Source organism: Branchiostoma belcheri, unplaced genomic scaffold (assembly GCF_001625305.1).
Source record: "Branchiostoma belcheri isolate BF01 breed outbred unplaced genomic scaffold, Haploidv18h27 scaffold127, whole genome shotgun sequence".
Lineage (NCBI taxonomy): Eukaryota > Metazoa > Chordata > Leptocardii > Amphioxiformes > Branchiostomatidae > Branchiostoma > Branchiostoma belcheri.
Window position 1 is genome coordinate 614,553 of NW_017802680.1, and position 25,087 is coordinate 639,639.

The 25,087-nt window shown below is 40.6% G+C and overlaps 2 protein-coding genes across 2 annotated transcripts in view; one reads left to right on the top strand and one right to left on the bottom strand.

The window, feature by feature from the left end:
* The window catches only part of LOC109463525, a 10,075-nt gene extending 5,375 nt beyond the window's left edge, over positions 1-4,700 (bottom strand). Inside the window, exons 1-5 of the mRNA XM_019760363.1 lie at positions 4,556-4,700; positions 3,045-3,219; positions 2,149-2,332; positions 1,516-1,668; positions 663-695 (exon numbers count right to left, since the gene is read on the bottom strand). Coding sequence (XP_019615922.1) covers positions 663-695; positions 1,516-1,668; positions 2,149-2,332; positions 3,045-3,219; positions 4,556-4,628 — 618 coding nt within the window. The 5' untranslated portion in view covers positions 4,629-4,700. The remainder of the gene's footprint in view (positions 1-662; positions 696-1,515; positions 1,669-2,148; positions 2,333-3,044; positions 3,220-4,555) is intronic.
* A 1,322-nt stretch (positions 4,701-6,022) lies between these two features.
* On the top strand, positions 6,023-19,293 carry LOC109463512 (ubiquitin-conjugating enzyme E2 Q1-like). Its single transcript, XM_019760344.1, is given in 14 exon segments — positions 6,023-6,359; positions 11,673-11,777; positions 12,555-12,656; positions 13,065-13,121; positions 13,675-13,695; positions 13,697-13,819; positions 14,889-14,973; positions 15,331-15,391; positions 15,732-15,822; positions 15,988-16,046; positions 16,231-16,279; positions 17,290-17,394; positions 17,963-18,029; positions 19,216-19,293. Coding segments are annotated over 14 exon segments (1,122 nt in total). The 5' UTR covers positions 6,023-6,194; the 3' UTR covers positions 19,248-19,293.
* Positions 19,294-25,087: the final 5,794 nt, after the last annotated feature.

Below are 25,087 nucleotides of genomic sequence, written 5' to 3' on the forward strand. Positions count from 1 at the left end.
CACACACACACACACACACACACACACACACACACACACACACACACACACACACACACACACACACACACACACACACACACACACACACACACACACACACACACACACGCACACACACGCACACATGCACACACACACACATGCACACATACACACACACACACACACACGCACACAAACCGACTGAATATTTTCATATCATAGAAAGGTATGTGAATATGATCAGACTGGAAAGCAAATGTTATTGTTGCGTTTCGCAACTTTATTGTTCAACACTTTTCAGCACCTACAATGAATGACCATAAATCTTAATTTGAAATCTGGCAAAAAGCGAACGCAAAAGGAAAAACTTAAGGAACTCATTCGTTTTCTTTACGTATATATTTTTAATGGAGGGCAGAAGAAATCAAGTTTATTTTTATTCGGCAATATTTGAATCGTGAAAAGGTCGTAAAACGTTAAAAGATCGTGAAAGGGTTGTAAACAGATCGTGAAAAGATCGTTTAAAGGTTGTGAAAAGGTCGTGAAAAGATCGCGAACCATCACGTCTTGTTGTCGCAGTGCAGCAGCTCGAGTCTGAGCGCGATCCTGTGCTGCCAGTCCTGCGGCGAGACTCGGATGTAGCGGGCCCGGACGGGCGACTCCAGCTGGTTCTGAACCGGATCACGACCGTTAGAGTTGCCGGAGAACAACTGTGAAAAAAACACACCAAAAACTAGAGATTGAAGTAACATTTGCAAAGCAAATGCATAATGTTTACCTTCGGACATGGTCTGCTCTGTTAATTCTTACTCAAACACATTCACATGCATGTACTACTAGTATATGGTGACAGGAGCAGAGCAGACCATGAAATTGCAACATTATGTAACCAAACACCAGTCACCATGGTGACAGACGTCAACAAATCATTTCATTGGTCTGGTCATAGGTCACTGTTTGGAAAAGAAGAAGAGGAAGAAACGGAACAAAAACAATAAAGAAACAGGCAGTAATGATTTTCAAATTTACTTTTGCAATTAGTTTCTAAGGCTGAATGGTGTTGATCCAGTAGTCTCCCGTCTGTACGACAGCTTGTAGAAAGTCTGTGGCGCCCCCCGTCTTATACTACAATTGTTGAATCCTGACTCACCATTTCCGGCGCAGTGCTGTTGGAGTATGTTATCCAGTAGTAGTCTTCAGTAAGGCTGTACGACAGCTTGTAGAAAGTCTGTGGCGCCCCCCGTCTTATACTACAATTGTTGAGTCTAGACTCACCATTTCCGGCGCAGTGACGTTGGAGTAAGTTATCCAATAATCTCCCGTCAGGCTGTAGGACAGCTTGTAGAAAGTCTGTGGCGCCCCCCGTCTACCTTACACAAGAGTACCGGGTTCTAGACTCACCATTTCTGGCGCAGTGACGTTGGAGTAAGTTATCCAGTAGTAGTCTCCAGTCAGGCTGTAAGCCAGCTTGTAGAAAGTCTGTGGCGCCCCCCGTCTACCTTACACAAGAGTACTGGGCTCTAGACTCACCATTTCCGGCGCAGTGACGTTGGAATAAGTTATCCAGTAATCTCCCGTCAGGCTGTAGGACAGCTTGTATGACGTCACGAACCCCGGGTTAGCCTCGTCATCTGACCCCTGGGTCACCACCCCGCCTACCACAAGGTCACGCCCAAGGTCAACCTGCAGGGATGTCAAGAACAAAACTCTCAATCTCTCGCTCTCTCTCTGTCTCTCTCTCTCCCTGTCTAATTCTTATTGTTAGACTGAGAGAGAGAGAGAGAGAGAATGAGGGAGACAGAGAGAGAGAGAGGAAGGAAGATTAGATGAATGGATGCATAGATAAATGGATAGATGAATTGATGGATAGATGGATCATCATCATCAACTGTATTCTGCGTCTACAGTCGTATGGATAGATTGATGGATGGAAGGATAAATGGAGCAAAATCCAAAATCATATCCAGTGGCTTGATTAACTGTTTTCGGCGTAGATAGATGATGAGGATAAATGGATGAATAGATAGGTGGCTAGATAGGTAGATACATGAATGGACATTCTTGATATTCCCAATTGAAGAACTACGGTGCTTGTTAGTCCTTATATCGTTATCCCAACTTAAGGCTATTGTGTGGAGGGTGTGCATGCGGTTACAGAAGTACCTGTATCCACTGCTCCCTGTCCTGCCGTTCCGGCACCCAGGCGCCTTCTCCCCCGGACACAGCCTTGTAGTTGAGCCTGCCTCGGCTCGCCTCTGCTTCCTGGTTGGCGGAGGACGCCGTCAGCTGTTCGGCGGGAATCTTCTGCAGTGTGTCGTCCACTCCGACAGGCGCTAGGCGACAGCCTGGGAAACACACATAAAACTATCCTCCATAGCATGCCAAAAACTGGGGGTTTGGGGGGTCTTCAGGGTCTTTGGGAGCTTTTATGTGCTATTTGCCGATTGCATATAGACAACATAGCCGGCCTGGTTGAATTACCCCCGTTTTTTTAGAACTGGGCTAATCAGAAAACAGCCGAAGACCACCAAACCCCCAGTTCTATAAGCCTGCTACGGAGGCTACATAAAACATGGTAACCACTGCTGTAGCAGACACCCCGGCGGTGTTGGATTACATTATGTAACAAGTGGCAGGCCGGCGAATTTCTTCCGTAGCGTGTCGTCCACTCCGAACAGCCTGGGACACACAAAAAAACTATCACAGATGTCCCACTGCTTGGAGAGTCATACAACAATACAATAAACTATCATTTACACATGTGCCGGTTAATTTGTTATGTTTGCGTTCGCAGAAGGAAAACGTGTCATTTTGCTCTGCTTCTTCTTCTTCTTCTCCGGACAAACAAGACCTTCGTCTTCCCAAGATAGACCTTCCCACATACCAAATATCATCACAACTCATTAGAAAAGAAAAATGGAATACAAAGAAAAATTTAAGGTGAAATAACAATACATGTATTTTTGTGTTAAGGTAAAATAACAGTTCTTATGATTTAATAATCACATTCTATAATTTGATTACTGTAGATTCAATCATTGTGTAGTTGACTGAAATATTGACCTTGATCTATGACCCCGTCTCCTCCTCCTTCTGCATCCAAGTTCCCCACAAGGTCAGCGTACGCGTCCTTCAAGACGTCATCGTCAAAGTTATAGTGATCGAACGTGTCGGAGGCGTACTTCCTGACGGGAATACTGGCGGTCCAGAGGTAGATCACCAGCAGCATGGCACCTGTAACGGTTAGGACTTGTGTAATCTGTAAGTGATTATGGGGAGATATGCATACATTAGCGCGCTAGGTAGGCCCAGGACTCTTATCATTGTATTTTTAAAAATGTATGTATATCATTGCACCATTGTATATTATTGTATATTTCACCAAGTATGTAATTTGTAAATTGTCGTATGCATTCAATGTATGTCTAATAATTTTCATCTTCCCCCCAGGGTGTCCCTTAGCAATAGTCTTCGACTAGTTGGGACACCCTCGCTGGCTTCTTTGTAAGCCAAATAAATAAATAAAGAACTAGATAAACTAGAGTTCCCCGATCTCATACCTTCGCCAAATGATGTTAATCTTTATGACTGACAAATTATAGATTAGATTATTCCCCCAATTTAAGAAATAGGAACCTAATTTTCTTGAATTATATCATTTTATCATAATCTCAACCAAAAACAGTCTTATATTAACAAACAATGCATTCTAGCATTTCCTAATAAATTATGCAAATGAGGTCCTGATTTGAATAAATTATGTTTAATGATGTTCACCTCAATTTAACTTTCAAATACCACAAGTATGAAATTCCAGGCAGTTATCATTACATAATTATAAAATTTTCTCATTAATTATGCAAATTAGGTCATTATTAACATAATCAATATCTTCCTGTGTTTCTCTCGTTGTCAATTACCAATGTCACAAGCTTTAATTGTCCTATCATGGAATGCAGCTGATTTATAGAATTTCCCCATACATTATGCAAATTATATCCATATTTGCATAATTGTCACATAATTATATGAAGCATCACGTAAGCTACCTACATACCAAAAATCACGACGATCCGTCAACCGGTTCTTGAGTTATCCCCTTTTGAATATTTTCAAGAATATATCGCTGCAGTTCCAGAGCAAGCCGCTAGGGGGCCTAAACTCACATCACTTCTTCCACAGCACAAGAGCTACCTACCATCTAAATTTTATCACCATAGCATGTCTAGATCATGAGATATCAAAACCGGAAGTTCAGCTGCAGTACCATAACAAGCCGCTAGGGAGTCCAAAATCTAATCATTTTGAGGTCTCATCAAGACCTACCCACCTACCAAGTATCAAGACAATCCATCAAGGCCTTCTCAAGTTATCGTGTTGACAGACACACACACACACACACACATACACGAACGCCCCTGAAAACATAACCTTCTTGGCGAAGGTAAAAATATGTAGGCCCTGATTGGGTAGTGAGAGTAACCTATCAGATGAAGGACTAGTGCTTGGAAGTTGTAGCGCTGATGATATATACCAATGATATATAGTAAGATACCAAACTATAACCCACCTAGCAGCAGCACGAACGCCCCTCCCGTCAGCATGTCCTGTGCGCGCCCGGCGTGGACCTTCAGTCGGAACATGGCTCTGATTCTCTCAGAGTTCTCCGTCTTTGACTGAGATGTGCTTTGTGGAAGTCCAACAGACCAGATCCCAACTACCCTACAGCTACGCGTTTGGGTGGTGTAAAAAATACCAGTACAGAAAAAACACGATAAAACGTCAAAAACACGTAAAAAATAAGCTGAAGCTCAAACCTCGGCATGGACTGTCAGTCGGAACATGGTTCTGATTCTCTCAGAGTTCTCAGTCTTTGCGATGTGTTTTGTGAAAGTGGCAGATCAGATCCGGGCTGCCAGTGAACTACAGCCGATGTCGTGTTGCTATCTGCACCCTCCCCGCCATTATTCAGATACTAGTGTTTACCTGTACGAGTCACCTGATGAAAGTTGTTGATCAAGTTTTACCTGTTTCTGAAGGACTGACCTTATCAGAGTTGACTCCAAGCAGATCTTTTGGTCGCCGCAAAGACAGTATCGAATTAACAAGGCGGTCCCATCAAATTAGCAAAGTGTTAATTTGCCACCCGAAATGACCTGAGAAAAATGATACAGTACGAAAAGAAAGCCCGTTAAAAATGCGTGAAAACACGTCAAAAAATAAGCCGAGGCCCCAATCTCTGCTTGGAGAATTCTTTGGATAAACCACGAAGTCCTAACTTACGAAATTACGGAATCTTGCATCCAAGGCTGGACATTTTAACACGTAAATTCGTACAAAGTTCCTTTTAGCATACGTAGCCTATATTTACGGATATGGTCTTTTCATGCTTTTGTTTTCAAACAATTTGAAAGAGACACCCGAGGCAGATGTTATTATTCTAATTGTGTGCTGTCACAAATCCATAAGGTTTGTCCTTACAATATATTTTCATTGCAATTTCTTAGCACTTTTTTTCATTGTTCTGAAATAAGTTGCAATCATTTGTGTTTGACCAAACTTGAAATTGTACCAAAACTTATATCAAGTTACATAATGTACAATGTCGTATGTGACAATTTTGTTGTGGGGCAAATGAAAAGAAAGCGATCATGCCAATGATTCGATAAAAGTGATCAAATTTTATCTGTTGATTGCCCATTCCTTAGACTTTCCTGAAATTTCATTGTAGTTAGATGATTATCATTTGATATTCGTTGATATTATTATTATTAATATTGCCTCATATTTGCCATTTGAATATGAGGCAAAGCCGGCCTAATTTCTTGCTTTTTGGAGTTGCCCACAAATCGCAGAGAAGGACAAAATTCAGTGCAATCTGCTGTAAGATCATTCTTAAGTTTTCTTTTATATTTTTCTCGCCCGTTCCGTTTTTTTTTTCAAAAGTGCCGCTAACCCAGATATAAAATTGTTGCTGCCCAACACTGCACCCCTGTGAGCCGACATGGACTGTTCCATGTTTGCCGGGGAATTGTGGGTACTGCGCAGTCTCAGTGGAGCCCGGAGCCGCCATCTTGCAAAAGTCGGATCGAGCTACACTTTTTTCCGTCCCGAAACAAAAATCTTCACCACGAAACGATGCGTTTTTCCCAGCTCTGAGGAACTTTCCCGCCCTCGCACGACAAAGGACATGCACGAGAGATAATACCATGTCGTGCTTTCAGCAGCTTAGGCAGGAGTTGCGTCAGTTGGAGGCGCTTTTTCCGAAGGACCACGAGCGGTTCAGAGTGGAGTCGGCCTCTTTGGACGAAGTGACGTGCAGCTTTGTAAGCCCGAAAAACGACGAAACCTTCGTCATTCATTGCAATATCACCGTAAGTACGCTTATATGTCCCCAAACCGCTTCATATTCTACTCCGACTTAGTCTGATCTATGTAGAGTCCAGAAATGGTGTAAAACCAGGGTATGGTTGTACAAGAAAGCCGGCTTGAGAATTTTTTGTGTGTGTTGTGTTGCCCAGATAGACCACCGAGGCCCCGGCCTTCAAAACAATAACAATTGAATAGAAACAATGCAGAGACTCGGATCGGATTGACGACGGCAATTTTATCATGCAAATAACATGGAAATACTGTCATTGAAGCACTAACAGCTTGCGGTAATCATGATTAAGACGCTTTTGTGCGTTCTTTTTGGAAGGATCTGCGTGAAAATTTATGTGCTTGAGTCTTGCGTTTTGTCCGGATATGATTCAAGGTCTCCTATGACATCATTCAAGGTGCGCTTTAACTTAAGAAGAAAGGAACGAACCGGAAGCTCCTGTCTTCATTTTTCTTGAGCTGCGTATGTTGTTTTTCTCAGACCGACTCCCTTTGAAATTATGTTTATCACCTTGCTGCAAGAAACAGCAGTAGGCATTTTGCGTGTGAATATTAAAATTTATCCCTGGTAACAGTTAACACCTGTACAAAACCGGGTCTGGAAAATGTTAGGAAAATGAACTTATGATCTTTTTTTTTGTTTTACAAACTTGATGAAGATTGTGAGATTTTTTTGTTAGTGCAGTTTCAAAATGTAATAGACACATGTTTTTTTTTTTAATGCAAACGATCACAATAAAATCATTCTGGGAGTGCGGCATACTCATTAACACCAGAGCGAAGTAAGGAAAGTCGTGTAAAATGCCTTTCCTAAGGGTACAAGGTTGGTGACATGGTAGGATTTGAACCCGGGACCTCTTGGTTCTGAGCTGAATGCTTTGCTGTTATGCTACACGACACCACGTGGAACAAATTGCAACCAATTTTTTCCTAAGATAGAAGTTAGAAGTAAGATTGAAGTCTGGTTACCAGCAAAATTGATGAAAGTTACAGACATTAGATTTGCCTGTGTTTTCAGCTGTTCACCTGTGTTATGCAAGAGAAAGGTAGTACTGAATTCACACAAGCACAAGGCACCAAGAGTTAAATACCTAGAGAGACTTTTTGACTCTGAACTGTACCACGCGAAAACGAGCACCAAGAGACCACGTCTAGCGATATATTAGACTCAAAAAAAGGACGACAACAACAAGAGTTAAGCAGTGATACTGTTACCCAAAAATAATTTTATCACATTGGTAGAACCAAGGGGGTTAAATATATTAAAGTTGTAATTTTCTTATGTACGCAACCAGGTATTCTTCCTACCTTGCTTACGTTTTGATGTCTATAACTTACAAGACACCAAGATCTGTGGAAGGTGTCTGATAGACATTGAATTGAAACATAAGCAAGGTAGGATACTTGGTTGTGTATAAGAAAATCTCAATATCCTGTGACACAGCTAGTACATGTAGTACTACTACTAGGTTTCATAGCAATAGTGGCCATTAATTATCCTCTAGCAAATTCCAAATCCACTACAGTACATATGCAGCAGTTGTTTGCTTTATCACAGTAAGTTCACTCAGAATTAAATGAATTATTCTGTTGACCAAAAAATTCATAGTTGTGGCAAGTAGGAGACAAAAGTGCAAAGTATACATATATTATTCAGGGGTTTTTCTAAACAGGGGAATAAGGGAGCTGCTCCCTCATGTAACCAGCCAGCTCCCTCATACCAATTTTCAGATTGAACCCTAAGTGGCTACTTAACACCATTTAGTCTTTCTCAAAATGATCTTTTTTTCAGTAAAGATGTAAAAGCAATACAACACTATTCTAGCATTACAAACTGTGTTACTCTTATTAAAAATCCCCCCTTGGTCACTTCGTTCCTTGCCATGCTTGCGATCTGCTCCCTCATGCTAAATTTTTCTAGAAAAACCCCTGTTATTACAACCCATCTCTCATACTGATAATTGATTGCAATGAGGCATATTTGCATAAAGAAGTTATAATGCATGTATAGAACATTGAATTGGCTTGGCACTTCAGTAACAACTGCTGTTATTTATTTTATCAAAAGGCTTAGATAAACTTGAATGTGCTTAGTGAGATTATGTTGGTTTTAGACTTACATGTCTGGAGTTCACAATTTTGTAATGTTATATACTGTCTGTATGCACATATATGTACTGTAATTCACTTTATGTTCACGGCAGCAAAAGTTCACGGTCTGACAAAAATGGACATGTTCATGGAACTATATATTCATGGTGGCGACAGGTGCAGGAAAGAGAAGGTCCAGGAATTATTTGTTAACTGTACAGAAGTGACAGAGAAAACAGTGAACATAAAAGTACCATGAAAACATCAGGAATTACAGTATGTAAGTAGAATTCCTGGGTGGATAGTGGATGTCTATGCAGCAGTTCAGGCCTTGGCACTGACCCACATTTCTACAGGGCTGGAAATACTGTGAGGTGTAAATATTATTTAATATGCACTTTTCTGCACCCGAAAATTGGAGATGTGCACCTAATTTTGATTGTGGGTGCACCAATAGTACGCCAAAATATTTATGCTTAGCCATGTGATTGTACTAAATTTTTATATTGTAGTATTACTAGTACTATTGTATTATACTAGTACTAACTAGTATGCAGCAAATATTTGATATTCGAGTATGAGAAAAATAATAAAACCTTGCTTCAATTCTTGTATTACTTGATTAAAATTTTGAAGTTAGCAATAATTGTGGTGTATCTATTGAGTATCCAAAATATTTTCACCAGTGCACCAATTCCCAAAAATGAATTTTGAGCCCAGTTCTATCAATAGACTTATGGAATAGTACTGAAATAGTCATGAATGATTTGACTATCAACTTCATCTAAAAATCCATTCCATAATCGTTGTTCCTTTTGATTGTAGACAAAAGCAATGCACTTGACAACTTCACAAATAAACGTGTGTGATTGTGAATGTTTATCATTGTCAACACAACAGAATGAAACACTGGGGGTCAGATGAGTGCAGGTAAAATTAGACTCTAGAGTTGTACGTGCACAAATTGCACTGGTACTCCAGATTAGGCATAAGTGACTTGAAATTAGCAGAGGTAAATTGAAAGATTACACGTTGTAACAGGGCACATAGGGTTACAATACTCTGACTACCAAAAAATTGACAGAACATTTTTTCTTTGCTACATTATGACCTATGTGCTGAAAATGTTCCTCGTGGCATTTGCTAGATTATTTTATGTACTGAAAATGTTTGTTTCATACTTCAGGGCATTAGCCTAAAAAATTATAAATTCCCAAGGGAATAAGCTTATATGCAAATTTTTATATACAAGGGATTTTTTTTTCGTAAAGATGTATCCCACTCAGAAAACCCCAACCCTTTTTACAATCTACATGTTATGCATGTTTAACATGCTGATACTAGCATTGTCCATTTTACCAGTACCTTCTAATAAGGCAAACAGCTGGAAATAATTAACCCCTGAAGAGTCATTCATGTGTTGTTAAGCAAATAATTACCCACAGAAATGCCATATCATGGTGGTTATTAACAACAATCAGTCAGTGTTTCAATAGCTGTATGTAGTGTTGTAGATATACACAACTGTAACTTTGATAATGGTTTCATAATTTGTAACAGATATTATAAATGATATTATGCACATTATACTTCATGTTCAGGGCTCAAAATTCCACCTGCATATACAGGTTCAGTGTTCTCGCCAGGCCTTTTGAGCATAGGGGCCCCCTATGCTGTGATTTTGACCCCCTATGCTGTGATTTTGACCCCTATGCTGTCTTTCAATCAGCATAGGGGTGTTTTTTGGGGGAGAACCTTCATAAATCTAGCAAAAAAAATGAAAATATCACTTTTTGAAGCTATAGCAAAGGAAAACCTTAACTTCACAAAATCTGTCCCTCAATAAGTGAGAAATAGTGTCTCAGGGGGTTATGAATTTTTTGTGGCTCGATGTGCGACTTGTGCCGCGAAAGTTATCCTTTTGTACCTGACCCCTATGCTGTGAAAAAATCCTGGTGAGAACCCTGAGGTTAATGTCTAATTTTGAACTGTGCAGGTATTTCTGATGTCTACCTGCACCTAACCTGCACTGGTCCATGTACTGGGTATATGCAGGTTAGTGCAGGTAAAATTGGAGCTGTGCAGGTATTTCTGATGTCTACCTGCACCTAACCTGCACTGGTCCATGTACTGGGTATATGCAGGTCAGTGCAGGTAAAATTGGAGCTGTGCGAGGTATTCTGATGTCTACCTGCACCTAACCTGCACTGGTCCATGTACTGGGTATATGCAGGTCAGTGCAGGTAAAATTGGAGCTGTGCAGGTATTTCTGATGTCTACCTGCACCTAACCTGCACTGGTCCATGTACTGGGTATATGCAGATCAGTGCAGGTAAAATTGGAGCTGTGCAGGTATTTCTGATGTCTACCTGCACCTAACCTGCACTGGTCCATGTACTGGGTATATGCAGGTCAGTGCAGGTAAAATTGGAGCTGTGCAGGTATTTCTGATGTCTACCTGCACCTAACCTGCACTGGTCCATGTACAAATGTAGGTCTAGGCATACATGTATCTGTGGCGTCGGGTGGTGTAGTGGTTAGAGCAATAGACTGTGAACCGGGAGACCCGGGTTCGATTCCGGGTCGTAACCGGGACATGTCTGAACATGCGCCCTGACGTTGTGCCCTTGGGAAAGGCACTTTACACGACTTTCCTCACTCCACCCAGGTGTGAATGGGTACCTAACTTCGGTTGGGGAAAGTCGTATTGAGGTCACCTTGTGGCGCCGAATGGCAGCCGCACAGACCCTTGCGACAGTTCCACAAAATAATTGTGGAACAAATTGTATTATGTATTATGTGTATCATTTGTATTATTTGAATGTTGTAATTGTTGTGATTTGTATTGATTATGTGATACCCTGCATCAATTCAGCCATATAAAGGCTGCAACTGCACGGGTACTGTTTGGACAATAAAAACCATTATAAAAAAATCAGGGATCTCCCCAGAAATTTAGGACAGAATGGAGGAGGGTGCGAAATATCGGTAAATTTGACCAAAGAACCCTGGAAAAGGGTGTAAAAACACTAGTTTTGAAAATTAACAGGGTGGAGCTGAGATAAGGACTGGGTGGAGGAGCTCCACTGCTCCATTGTTTAGGGAGGTCCCTGCATACAGTTGATTTTCATACAGGTTACCTGAGTTACCTTAAGTTTGTGAAATAAAACGAAAAAGAGATGAAAACTTGTGTGTTGTCCCCCCCCCCCCCCCAGGAGACATACCCGCATTCCCCGCCCATGTGGTTCTCGGAGTCAGAAGATCCCGTTGTGTCGGCTGCGATAGAGAACCTGTCCAACGTCTCCGGAGCATCAAATCTCGTAAGAACTATATACTGTACTCTTCATTCTAGTACACACACACACATGTACAACACTTATACTGTATATAAAAATAATACTGGAGCATCAAATCTGGTATGGACTGTATACTGTACTCTTCATTCTAGTACACACACACACACACACACACGTACACACACACACACATGTACAACAGTGTATATAATACTGGAGCCAGAAGATCCTGTAGTGTCGGCTGCGATAGAGAACCTTTCTAACGTCTCGGGAGCATCAAATCTGGTAAGGAACAGTTACTCACACCATACAACATATACTACAATCACACCCTCTTAACACATAACATATACTACAGTTACACACCCCACACAACATAATATTATACTACATTCTTACAACTAGTGCTGTGTACCAGTTCACTGGACTTGGATCCGGACTTGTAAGAATGTTTAGGTTCAAGTAAAAAAAAACCTATAAGTCAAGAACCGAGTCCAGACTTATTACCAAAAAAAACATATCTCATCCCCCTTTTCTTCCCAAACACCCTAAAACCTTCCGTAGATTGCAAAATCTTTGCTGCAAAATGAAGAAAACATTGTCAACATGCAATTTTGTATATGCCATGGGTTTAGGTCTGGGCTTAAAAGTCCAGAACTGAACCTAAATCTCTTGACTTGAATCTGGACCTGAATCTAAATGTGGGTTTAGGTACACAGCACTAATTCTGAGTGCTGCTCTTTTATCTGTAAGAATGGAATGAAGTCTGCCATCTCTGACTGTAGTTTTGTTCTTTTCCAGCTGATCCGACTGATGAAACAGCTGGCCACATCCCTGTGTAACATGTACAACGTGCCTGTACACCCAGACATCCTCAAACTAGACGCACCCATGGAACAACAGGTAAGCCTTATGTCCCTGTGTAACATGTACAACGTGCCTGTACAAACTAGACGCACCCATGGAACAACAGGTAAGCCTTACTGTGTAACATGTACAACGTGCCTGTACATCCAGACATCCTCAAACTAGACGCACCCATGGAACAACAGGTAATGGAGAAAAATGTGAAAAAAACATTTGAAAAACTGGCTTAAAGTCCTGTCAGCTACATGTACTTAGTTGACCATAAATTAGAACTCTCCAGATTATGTTTGGGAGTTAGTCATCAGCAAAGTCATCTCGTTCTAGAAGATGATCAGTGAGGTTGTCTACTAGTCATTGAAATCATTAGAATCATCTGTGTCAGCGAGGGATTTTGTAATACAGGCTAACCATGTAATGACCATACTTTATCTCTCATTTCTTCAGAACGGTGAGGAGTCATCAGAAAGTGAGGATGACGGCATGGACAGTGACTTGAATGAGGTAAGATGTCAATCGACAATGGCATACCAGCCGTTTTAATTCCACATAAATCATAGCCAGATATTTCAGGCAGACATAGAGCAAAATTGGTGCATTCCGCAACTGAAGTGGTGCTGCAATTTAGCATAAAGCAAAGTGAGCTCCTCTGATTTTAGCATAATACTTAGGCGCTACCTTTCTGTATTCAACATACCTCTAGCATTGATGGCTGTGTCTTGTGTCTAATGCCCATGTCTTCCATCTTCCCATGTCTTCCATCTTCCCATGTCTTATATCTTTTCATATCTTGTGTCTTAACCACATCTTCCATAGTAAAAGGTTGAACTTTATTCAAACACACAATTGTACAGGGATCAAATTGTGAAGTCATTGGTCAATAATTGCCCTGATGAAGGCGACAGTGGTCGCTGAAAATTTGATCCCTGTACAATTGTGTGTTGGAATAAAGTTCAACCTTTTACTATGATCACTACCAACACAGATGAACTTTCATGACACATCTTCCATCTTGCCCATGTCTTATGTCTTGTCCATGTCTTCTGTCATGTCTTAGGACGTAGATGAGGAGGACCATTTTTGAGATGGACGAGGTGACGTCAGAGAGAGACAAGAAGAAGGAGGAAGATGAAGACATCGACACAGAAAACCTCATCGTCCTGGAGAGACTCAAAATGAACCAGCGAAGGGACTACCTGAAGGTACTGTAATTCCTGATTTTTTCACTGTACTGTTATGTTCACTGTTTTCACTGTCACTTCTGTACCATGAACTTATCATTACAGTTAACAACCAATGCATTCCTGGACTTTCTTTTTCCTGCACCTGTTGCCACCGTAAATACATACTAACATAGTTCCACGACCATGTCCATTTTTCTCAGACCATGAACTTTTGCTGCCGCGAACATGAATTACAGTGAATTACAGCTACTCACCGCTCCAGTTCTGGAGTTAGTTAGTTAGTCCCCATAAAACCATTGCATTAATAATAAGTAAAGTCTCATCATTCTGGAGAGACTTAAAATGAACCAGTGTAGGGACTACTTGAAGGTACTACTAACCGCTCCAGTTCTGGAGTTATTTACAGGGATCTCCCTACAGAATGAAACAGTGGTGCTCCCCCATCATACTGTAACCCCAGTGCATTTTTTTTTACTCAAGAATACAATTCTTGATAGAATGTAGAATTCCTTCCCAGGAAATGGCCCTCATTTGTATTTGGAAAACAAAGCAAAATGGTAGAGAGGTTTTACCCCCAGAAGGTTGGGCTTGCTTGTCTCCCTCCTGGACCATTGTGATTTGAGTGGATTTATATGTTGCTCCTAGCACACCACCATGCTCGACATTTCTGGGGAGATACATGTAGGGCCTAGGAAAAGAAATGTTGTGTTTCCTGTTTCAGTCTTGAAAAACGTAGGCTCGGTAGGTAGGGATTATGGCAATCTCTAGTGATCCAACTTGTGACCCAACCTACAGTTTAACAAAGATTACATTAGGACAGCTTTTTCTAGGGTCAGTCGGGAAACAGCAAATACGACATTTCTTTTCCTACGTGTAGGTCTACTTGTCCACAGAAATCCTCTGTAACGGGAAAGATTAGCCAACTGTAGAATTCTGACTGGCATATGTACACTGTATCTATTCTTCGAATTACATGTAAGACCACACCAACAAGATTAAATCTCTCCTATAAGAATTGTATACATGTAAATAGAATGGGTACATCTATGACTAAACATGAGCTGGTGTGTTCTCCCACCTGGAGCAGGGGGCAGTGTCAGGGTCGGTCCAGGCTACAGACAGGCTCATGAAGGAGCTCAGAAATGTCTACAGGTCCGACAGCTTCAAGAGAGGTTAGTCCTGAGTGTGTGTGTGTGTGTGTGTGTCTGTGTGTGTGTGTGTATGTGTGTGTGTGTGTGTGTGTGTGTGTGTGTGTGTGTGTGTGTGTCTGTGTGTGTACACGCGTGTGTGTGAGTGTGTGTGTGTATGTGTGACACTGTGTTTGTGAGTGTGTGTGTGTGAGTGTATGTGAGTGTGTGAGTGTATGTGAGTGTGTGTGTGTGTGTGTGTGTGTGTGCGTGTGTGTGAGTGTGTGTGTGGTCTGTGTGTGCGTATGTTTGTATGTGTGTGTATGTCTGTGTGTGTTTGTGTGTGTGTGTGTCTGTATATCACATGAGCCTGTAATGGAAAAATGTTCTCCTTGTTTCCAGGAATCTATTCAGTGGACCTGGTGAATGACAGCCTTTATGACTGGAATATCAAGCTACAGGGGTGAGCATCAGCCTGGTTTGCACTCATCTGTGTGTATCTATGTTAGATTGATGTAAGCCATTCCTAGATTGTATTCAGGACAGGGTAACAACACTAGGTGCAAGTTAGGCACTTTGGCTACCTTAAACTTGCTGAATTCTGTGTCTCAGTGGTCCCTGTCCTGAGTGATCTTCTTAGTATTCAGTTTTGACTGTATGTGATAATGGACATGTCTCCTTGGTTCCCCAGAGTTGACTCAGACTGTCCCTTGTATGCAGATTTATATTCGAGTGGTCTTCTATGTGCAGTTTGACTGTATGTACGTTTTAACACTGCCATTCTTGTTGCTTCCCCTATGCAGAGTTGACCCAGACAGCCCCCTGTATGCAGACTTAATGGTGCTGAAGGAAAAGGAAGGCAGAGATTTCATCCTCCTTAACATGACGTTCAAGGTAAGGATTTATTATGTTTTTACCTGCAGATTTGAGTGACTTGCTGAAAGATTTTTTAAATGTTTTGCGTGTTTTGTTGTCTTTTAAATGTTTTGTATCATATTCTGGATTATACATGTAGTAGTCCTTATGACAACTTTCAACTTCTCTCCCTTTTTTCTCCAGGAGAACTTTCCGTTTGACCCTCCTTTTGTCAGGGTCATCGCTCCAATTATAAATGGAGGGTGAGTGTACATCATACTTAATTAAACTGTCATTTTTGCCCATAATTACCAGGTCTCATGTGTCCTCTATGTGGTGCATATCTCATGAAACAGCAGTATGATACAGCATGGAAACAACACATTGATGAAGGTTAGACATCATGTAGTCTTTGCTAACCATTCTATGGTCTGCATATGTTTGCAGGTATGTGCTGGGAGGTGGTGCCATCTGTATGGAACTGCTTACAAAACAGGTGAGTTAAATCTTCATGATTTTCATCTACTGCTGCCTCCTGGTGCAGACCTACGCTGTCCAGTAGTTATAGTGACCCTACCTCTGGACCAAGAGGTTGTGAGTTCCAATCCCGGCTGTTGCTGCTCACCTGAGCTGCTGTGTACGGTACTGGAAATGGTTGCAGTCCTTGGGACAGGAAGCCTTGGTCCACTGGTCATTGTAGTTAAGATGTGCTGTTCCCCAAAGAGTTAACTTTATAGTTTTATACTGACCCTGGTCTTATGATTGCTCATCTCCAGGGTTGGAGTAGTGCGTACACAATAGAAGCTGTGATCATGCAGATCTCAGCCACACACTTACACAGACTAACCCTGATGTTTTACTGTGCTATGAATACTACAGATATTTGCTATAGAATATCCCTAATGCTCCTGATTGTTTCTGTTCTCCAGGGCTGGAGTAGTGCGTACACAATAGAAGCTGTGATCATGCAGATCTCAGCCACACACTTACACAGACTGGCCCTGATGTTTCTGTGGTATAGAGTAAGAATAACCCTAATGTTTAATATATGGTTGTTTCTTTACTCCCCAGGGCTGGAGTAGTGCTTACACAATAGAAGCTGTGATCATGCAGATCTCAGCCACACACTTACACAGACTAACTCTGATGTTTCTGTGGTATAGAGTAAGAATAACCCTAATGTTTACATGGTTGTTTCTTTACTCCCCAGGGCTGGAGTAGTGCGTACACAATAGAAGCCGTGATCATGCAGATCTCAGCCACACACTTACACAGACTAGCACTGATGTTTCTGTGGTATAGAATAGAATAGAATAACCCTATTGTTTATATGCTTGTTTCTTTACTGACCAGGGTTGGAGTAGTGCGTACACAATAGAAGCCGTGATCATGAAGATCTCAGCCACACACTTACACAGACTAACTCTGATGTTTTACTGTGCTATGAATACTACAGATATTTGCTATAGAATATCCCTAATGCTCCTGATTGTTTCTGTTCTCCAGGGCTGGAGTAGTGCGTACACAATAGAAGCTGTGATCATGCAGATCTCGGCCACGCTGGTGAAGGGAAAAGCCAGGATCCAGTTTGCAGCCAACAAGACTCCTGCTGTACGTAATCCACACGTATGTGCTTTTATATTCGTAATACGATCTAGAATAGTGCTGGGTACCTTTTATAACATCAGACACAGGTACAGGGGTTCAGGTTCAGGTCCAAGCCTTACCATTCGTAATATGGTATAGAGTAGTGCTGTGTACCTACAATGTGTGCTTGTATTATAACATCAGCTACAGCTACCAGTACAGAGGTACAGGTATAAACAAGTTGGTACAGGACAATATGACAATTTTATATTTGACACCGTTGTATGTTTTGCATAATATATCTGGTAAACCAGTCCACCTTTAGGCATAACGCACTAGTTTTATACAGTAAGTACATGTACAAGCTGTGTAAGTAAGTACATGTACAAGCTGTGTAAGATCTTAATGTGACTTATACTTGCAAGAATTATTAGACTTGGTAGGTGTATACCATTGGTTTACAGTAAAGCTTTGCAGCCTATTTTAGATATGGACTTTGACTATTATTCAGTGGCTATTGCTCATATACTGCAGGCAAATGATAAAAAAAAGTTATGTCACTGTACTGATTGTGTTCTTGTTCTACCAACAGAACCAATATAGCCTTGCCCGGGCCCAGCAATCTTTCAAGTCACTAGTGCAGATACATGAAAAAAATGGTGAGGCTTCTTCTCTTTCCAGGGCTCACTGGGTGCATGTGCACCTTAGTACACCCAAATTTGGAGCTGTGCACCCAAATGTTTTTTGTAGGTTTACGTATACGTCAAGATGTTAAATGTAGAGAAGTACCAGTATTCATATTGTTAACATCTAAGTGTCAGACAAATAGTTATATCATTCTTGTAATACTTTAATTTAGAAACAAAATATGGTGCACTCACAGGAAATTTTGTGCACCCAATTTTTTTAGTTGGGTGCACCAGTGCACCTATTCCCAAAAATGAATTTTGAGCCCTGCTCGCTATACTGGATTCCAGGGGTTTTTCTGAACAGGGGAACAAGGGCGCTGCGCCCTCATGTAACAAACCAGCGCCCTCATATCAATTTTCAGATTGAAGCCTAAGTCTTTTTCAAAATCATCTTTTTCCAGTAAAAACACAAAAACAACACCACATAACAATACATTCTAGCATTACAAACTATGTTACTCTCATAAAAATTCCAAAATCTTACCACAAACTTGAAAATTTAGCTCTAGTAGTAAAAGTTTGAATGGAATAAACAATGTTCATTGAGAACTTGCTCAAAAAGACATGTAGCTAGACCTCCTTCATTTGCATACTATAGAACAGGCTCTGAAGTGAAACATGAGACCTGAGTTTGTAGCAGCTTGGATGAATGTGTTGCAATTGTGCCATGGGAAAGGCTTCAGCTTGTGGCAAACTTAATGTTGTCATCTACATGTACTAGTAACATTGATCACTACTAATTGTGTTCTAAGTGTATAAAGGGTGATTTGCAGATTGTTTGTACTGTTGATTGTACTTATATTTTATAAGTGAAATATGCAATGCATGAATAGAAATTTGGGAAAGGTATATTGAGGTTAAGAGTTCAAATTTCCCCTCTCAAGTAGCCTCAAAATGTCCCATTTCAACCTCAAATTTTCAAAGGCTTCACATGGCGGAAGGGGGGAAACCCCCCTTCCGCACCAAACCCCCCTCGGTCGCTTCGCTCCCTCGCCGTGATAGTGCTCCCTCATGCCAAATTTTTCTACAAAAACCCCTGGATTCACTAACAGGCATTATTATTAGTACTATATAGTATTAGTAGTGTGTTTACTATTCACCATACAAGGGGAAACCACCTCTAACTGCCGTTTCCTTTTTCTTGTGTTCCCTACAGGTTGGTTTACACCTCCCAAGGAGGATGGATAGGTCCCACTATGCAACACGCCCCCCCCCCCTCCCCCCTCAACCCCCCCTCCCAACACTGTGTACAGATCTTCTGTCTCTCTCCCCTTCTCCACCCCCACCTCCCCTCCCCCCCAGCCAGCCTTCTCCACCTCCAGCCAACACTGCTACTGGGGCTACGCAGGTGAAATTCCTGGATTTTTCCACAGGAATAACTACTGCTTTATGAAGACCCAACTTTACACCCAAGCAACGGACTTCCACCGAAACTGTGACTGCTTCAGACCTGAAATTATGCAGCGGAATTTTTAGGGGTAGCTAGAAAGAAACAATGGATGTGGAAGGTCTAGTTTTTTTATATGTTGTGACGTCGGCCTGCACTTTTTCTTCCCCTCTGACGAAAGCACGAGATTGTTGCTTACATTCCTGTGTTTAGTATTGCACCAACTGGAGACTCTGATCTTTCATAAGTTTGTCTAAGTTGATATATACGGGCTTGTGGAAAAAGATTTGGGGTTTTGCTGTTGTTTTGTGTCCGACAAGCTTATTTCACTGGTACTGTTGTCTAAGTGAACTATTGAAAAAGTCCACGTATAATGTAATTTACAGTTTTACATTTTTGCAACAACAAAATCAAGCAGGGGTTAGCAAGCACTTGTTTTTGTAAGTTGCAGGGACTATAAATTGTAGGTCCACTCTTCTACTAGATCATCATCTGAACACATATGTACATCTACAGACTTAACACAAACAACAGACAGAGAATGGGCAAGATCCTTCTTTGCATTTCAACTTGAAGACATTACAAATCTGAGAATGGTTGGTCAGCTCAACTCGACAGTCAGGGCCTTTGAAAGCAACCAATTTTGCATGTAATCTTACATTGTGATTACATGTAGGCGAGCTAAAGAATATTTGTATCATGTCCCCTTCCATAAAAAAACTCTGTAACGCTGTGGTGTGTAAGATAGTTTTTACGTGTCCTTAGTTAGACCACTTGTCCTGTCTTATAATGTGTCCCTTCCAGTGCCTTTGTAAGCTCATTTGTCAATGCCCCCCTCCCCCCTTTAGTGTGTGTTTCTTACCGGTAAAACTCCCCAGTGTTAGAAGACTGTGAATCTTGGTGAGCGTTAATTTATACAGGGTACTCGTAGTGTCAGTTCTGGTGGCAGTGATAGCTAACGAGCATATTTGTGTGGGGGTTGTCACCTGGAATATTATTACTGGGAGGAAACAGGCTTCCTATGGATGCTTTCCCCGTTGTTTAAACCTTAGAAGACAACATGGACCCTGTAAAAGCTACATGTAGATAAAATCTTGATATCAAACCCAATGGCATTAACCATCTTTCAACTTAGCCTCCGTAGCAGGCTTATAGAACTGGGGGTTTGGTGGTCTTCGGCTGTTTTCTGATTAGCCCAGTTCTAAAAACGGGGGTAATTCAACCAGGCCTGCTATGTTGTCCATATGCAATCAGAAAATAGCACATAAAAGCTCCCAAAAGAGACCCTGAAGACCCCCAAACCCCCAGTTTTTGGCATTGTAGGTCAGGCTGCTGAAAAAGTGAACAATTTTGGCCACCAGTCAAAGTATTTGCACATTTGTTATATATGTTTGCACACAACTTGTACATTGTACATCTCTTGGAACTATAGGCTTTCAACTCACATCAGATCGGTGATGAGGTGTTGGGTTTGTTTATGAAGCTCAGGAATCAAAGAACGTGTACCGTCTGCCAGCCCAACTAACCAAAAATTCTGTTGCTCTTTGATTTATGAATTATGTATCCATAAGACTAAAAAGAAGAAGAGAAACAAGCAACAGCAGTTTGTTATTCAGCATCTGTTGCGGAGAATTAGCGGTTAGGTTGTAAGTAGCTTCTTCAAAACAAAACCAACCAAATCTGTGGAAATAGGAGAGTTACAAAGTGACGAAAAATTTGGGAAGTCAGTTTGGGAAAATTTGGGAGACTTATGCCTAACTTGGGTCTAATAACTTAAAGAATTACGATCATGAAAATTACAAACAAGTCTGTCTTGTAGTTGTCTTGTCTTAGAGAACCCTGGTCGGATAATCCACTACCTTCCACCCTATCCCTTTTGTATAGCCTGGATGCAAGACTCGTAGCACACCGAGCCCAAGGTAACATTTCAGTGCACACTGGATAGTGCTGTGTACCTAAACCCACAGTTAGGTTCAGGTCCGGATTCAAGTCCAGAGGTTTTTTAGGTTCAGTTCCGAACTCGTGATTCCGGACCTAAACCCATGGCATATACAAAATTGCATGTTGGCAATGTTGTCTAGGCAAAAGTTTGGCCACATAACATGGAGGCCGACACTTGACGATGCCTGATGGCAATGTTTTCTTCATTTTGCAGCACAGATTTTTTTATAAGTCCGGAATCGGGTCTTGCAGTGAACAATGAGATATGACTTTAGGCCCAGTGTGCTGTGGGTCTGGCATCCAGACTACCTTTTCTAACGCGAGTCGACATGAGCTTTTCTAAACTTGGTGGACGTGCCAAACTTGGTTGTGTTGTGCTCGAACTTCAAGCAATGACGTAGTGAGAGACTGTGGGACTAAACTTGGGTTCTTGCACCCAAGCAACGCCGTCAAAACTGCACATGGAATGTGCGGAGTACTGCTAATGGCCCCTTTTTTATACGCAAGCTACAGAAATAGTGACCAGTTTTGACAATTACACATAATATACAGAATGTTGAAATCATTTGTAAAGCCTAAGAATCATTAACACATACTGCACCTGGTGAAAAAAAATTGAATTGTCATTTCTGTATTCCCTTCACCTGGATTTAAGTTTACTTAGAGTTTGTTTTTTCCTACCTTTACAAGGTACTGATTGCCAGTGCTTATTGTACGTAATTCTAAAGGTGGCTACATTGTATATTGTTGGCTTTATCATCTGGATTCTGCGTAAAAGATGTTTTGTATACTAGTAGTCAGTTTTCTTTTTTTGGCATTCACGAATGGTAAAACCTTATGATCCAACCTCCACTAGGTGATAATTGTTGCATCTTCTCTCAACTACATTTAGCAGAGAAGGTTTAAAGGCATCCAATGCGATTTCAGAGCAGCAAAACTGGAAATATTCTGAACAAGGCAATCTTTGTGATATTGACACATAGTATTACTGCTTCACATTAGCACATTTCAGTCATTATTTCTTTCTCGGTTACAGCAAGGAAACCTGTGAAAATTTACTGCGCTTTGGCACAGCTTTGTAATCATATAAATAGTGCTCTCAACTCAGGCAACTTTAATTTACTTTCTTGGTTCTCAACAAAAACAGAGTAAAACTTGGAGTAAAACTTGACTCTGACTAATATAATATATTATTGTACTTCCTCAGAAATCTACCTACAGGTCCATACTTTTTCTTTGCCTCATTTTACCAGTTTAGAACTATGTTTTTTCTTGTAACCGAGAACCAACATGTTGAATTGGTGTGGCCTTAGTTCCTTTGAAAAGTTAAAAATTGTGATTTGAAGGAAGTCAAGTTGTAAGAGACGTAATCCCTCATGTGAAAACTGGTGGACATTTTTTTTCTGCTTTTATTATTATTATTTTGTAGCCATTTGGAACTGGACATGCAGATATGGGTAGTGGTTTTAAAATTGTTTTTTCTGTTTATGATTAAGTAGATTAAGTGTAATATCATCTGTATCTCCTCAGTTCCGTACTAATTCTTACGAGCTATACTGCTATGTACATTGTACATGTGTTGGCAAAATGATGTTTAAGATCATGTAGTATCAGGCATCAAAGTTATCGGGTTGCTTTACTCAGATGAGAATCTTTTTGAGCTGAATACTTTAATTTCACACTCAGACTGGCTGATTCCATGCTTTGTAAATTGCCATTAAATTATTCAACTGTCGTTTCTTTCTGTTAGCACTACAGTTATTATACCAACTGGCCTTGTTGTTGTATGGAAGCAACGCCAGTTGGACATATTGTCACAGATTGCATCCAATTAAAAATAGTTGTATTCTAGCCTACATTCCAGCCTTCTTAGGAGCTCCCCAAGATCTCCTACCTACTACTGTTAGTAGCCAAGGGTAGTTGATCTTTGGGAGCAGATTAGTCCTAAGAAGGCTGGACTCTAGGTTAGCTGTATTTCACATGATACTGCTAAGCCTAGACCCTCTGTACAGCATATTACATGTTATGTTTTCAGTTCTATGTACATTCAGACACACATGATATTATAATACCTATGATCTATCTTGTACATACAAATGATGAAGGCGAGGAAAAATTCCTCTGTAGGATGATTTTGTCCTTTGAGTGGAAAACAAGATCCGAATCTACCAGTACCACCAGTTTTTAACACTTCTGTTTTTTTTTGTTTCTTGAAAAAGCTGTGTGGGANAGTGTTGGAATTTATTANAATTGCCTTATTATTGATACAAATTATGTGTTAAAAAATTGGATTAAAACTTTACCCAGGGGAGAAGCATCTATATGGGGCATACATTTATAGTTGGGTTGATTAGCGTAAACCCTTTGCACTCGGGTAACACGGAAATACATAATGTACTATGCCTCAGAAAGGGACAATAGGGTTCCAGGTGATGCTATAATTGTTTTGTTTTTATAATAATAAGTATTTCCATGATATTGAAACACAGTATAGGGACACACAAAAGCCAAATTTCCACGAGCTGTTTCTTTGCTGATGTTGTCTACTTTAACTTTGGTTGATTTTTTTCAAGTGTACTGTAGAAAAAAAAATTGCAAACCTGTTGTCCAAGGCCATGCAGGCATGCCGCTGAATCTGAATCACCAGGAAAAATTCTAACTGTGCAGTTCTACAGTATAACGTTACTAATAGTCGTTTATTGTTGTTGGTTTAGACTTACTGTATGTACGGTACGGCTCTCTTCAGTATAAGTTCCGGTATGTACCGCCTGTTTTAGTTGAAAATCATGAGTACAAATCTTCAGAAACAAGCCTTGTCTGTGTGTTTATTGGTGTGTTTATTGGTGTGTTTATTGGTGTGTTTATTGATGTTGATATGTATAGTACTATAACATGTAGTATATTTAATCTAGTATCTAGAATAATAAGCTGGTTCACAATTCAAAGTGTGCATGGCATTATATGAGGTCAAGGGTTATAAGCCCCATTCTGGACCCTCAACTATCTTTAAAAAGTACTGTCATAAAATATCATTGCACTGTATATCACTGTATACTGTATATCAGATTTAAGACTTTAATTTTTGTTAAACCACTGTTAGTTACATAGCAGAATAACAGTCAAATTCAAAATTTCCTGAAGTAGACAAGCTGCCTTGTCTTGGCACTTGTTAATAGTGACATCCTTGGAGGCAATGTTAGGCATCCTTTAAATGTGCGTGTTTAGTTTTTAATCCCGAAGATCACTACATTGGACATTTCAATGAGATTGCTGCCCCTACTGCTATCAAATAGCTATAAGACGGATGGATGGATGGAATGAGAATGTTCTTATACATGTACATGGCCATTCCATAAGACACTCAAATATCCTATTTGAGAAGTATTATAATTATAACATTATTGACGAGTTCAACAAGTATACAGTTAGGTGGTCCAATTAAATATTTATCCTTTTAAATGTGCCTGTTTAGTTAACCCCATAAATCAGTATATTGCTCATTTCAATGAGAATGAAGTGACTTCAAGAACAAATACCCTATTTGAGAAGTAATAATAACATTAGGGACGAGTTCAACAAGTAGACACTCAGGTGGTTCCATTTAAATATTGTTACATTTTCACAGCCATACAATTATCTCTCAGATGTTACTAGACCTAAAAGTTGTGTGTTGAGTGAAGCTACAGCCTGGCCTGTACTA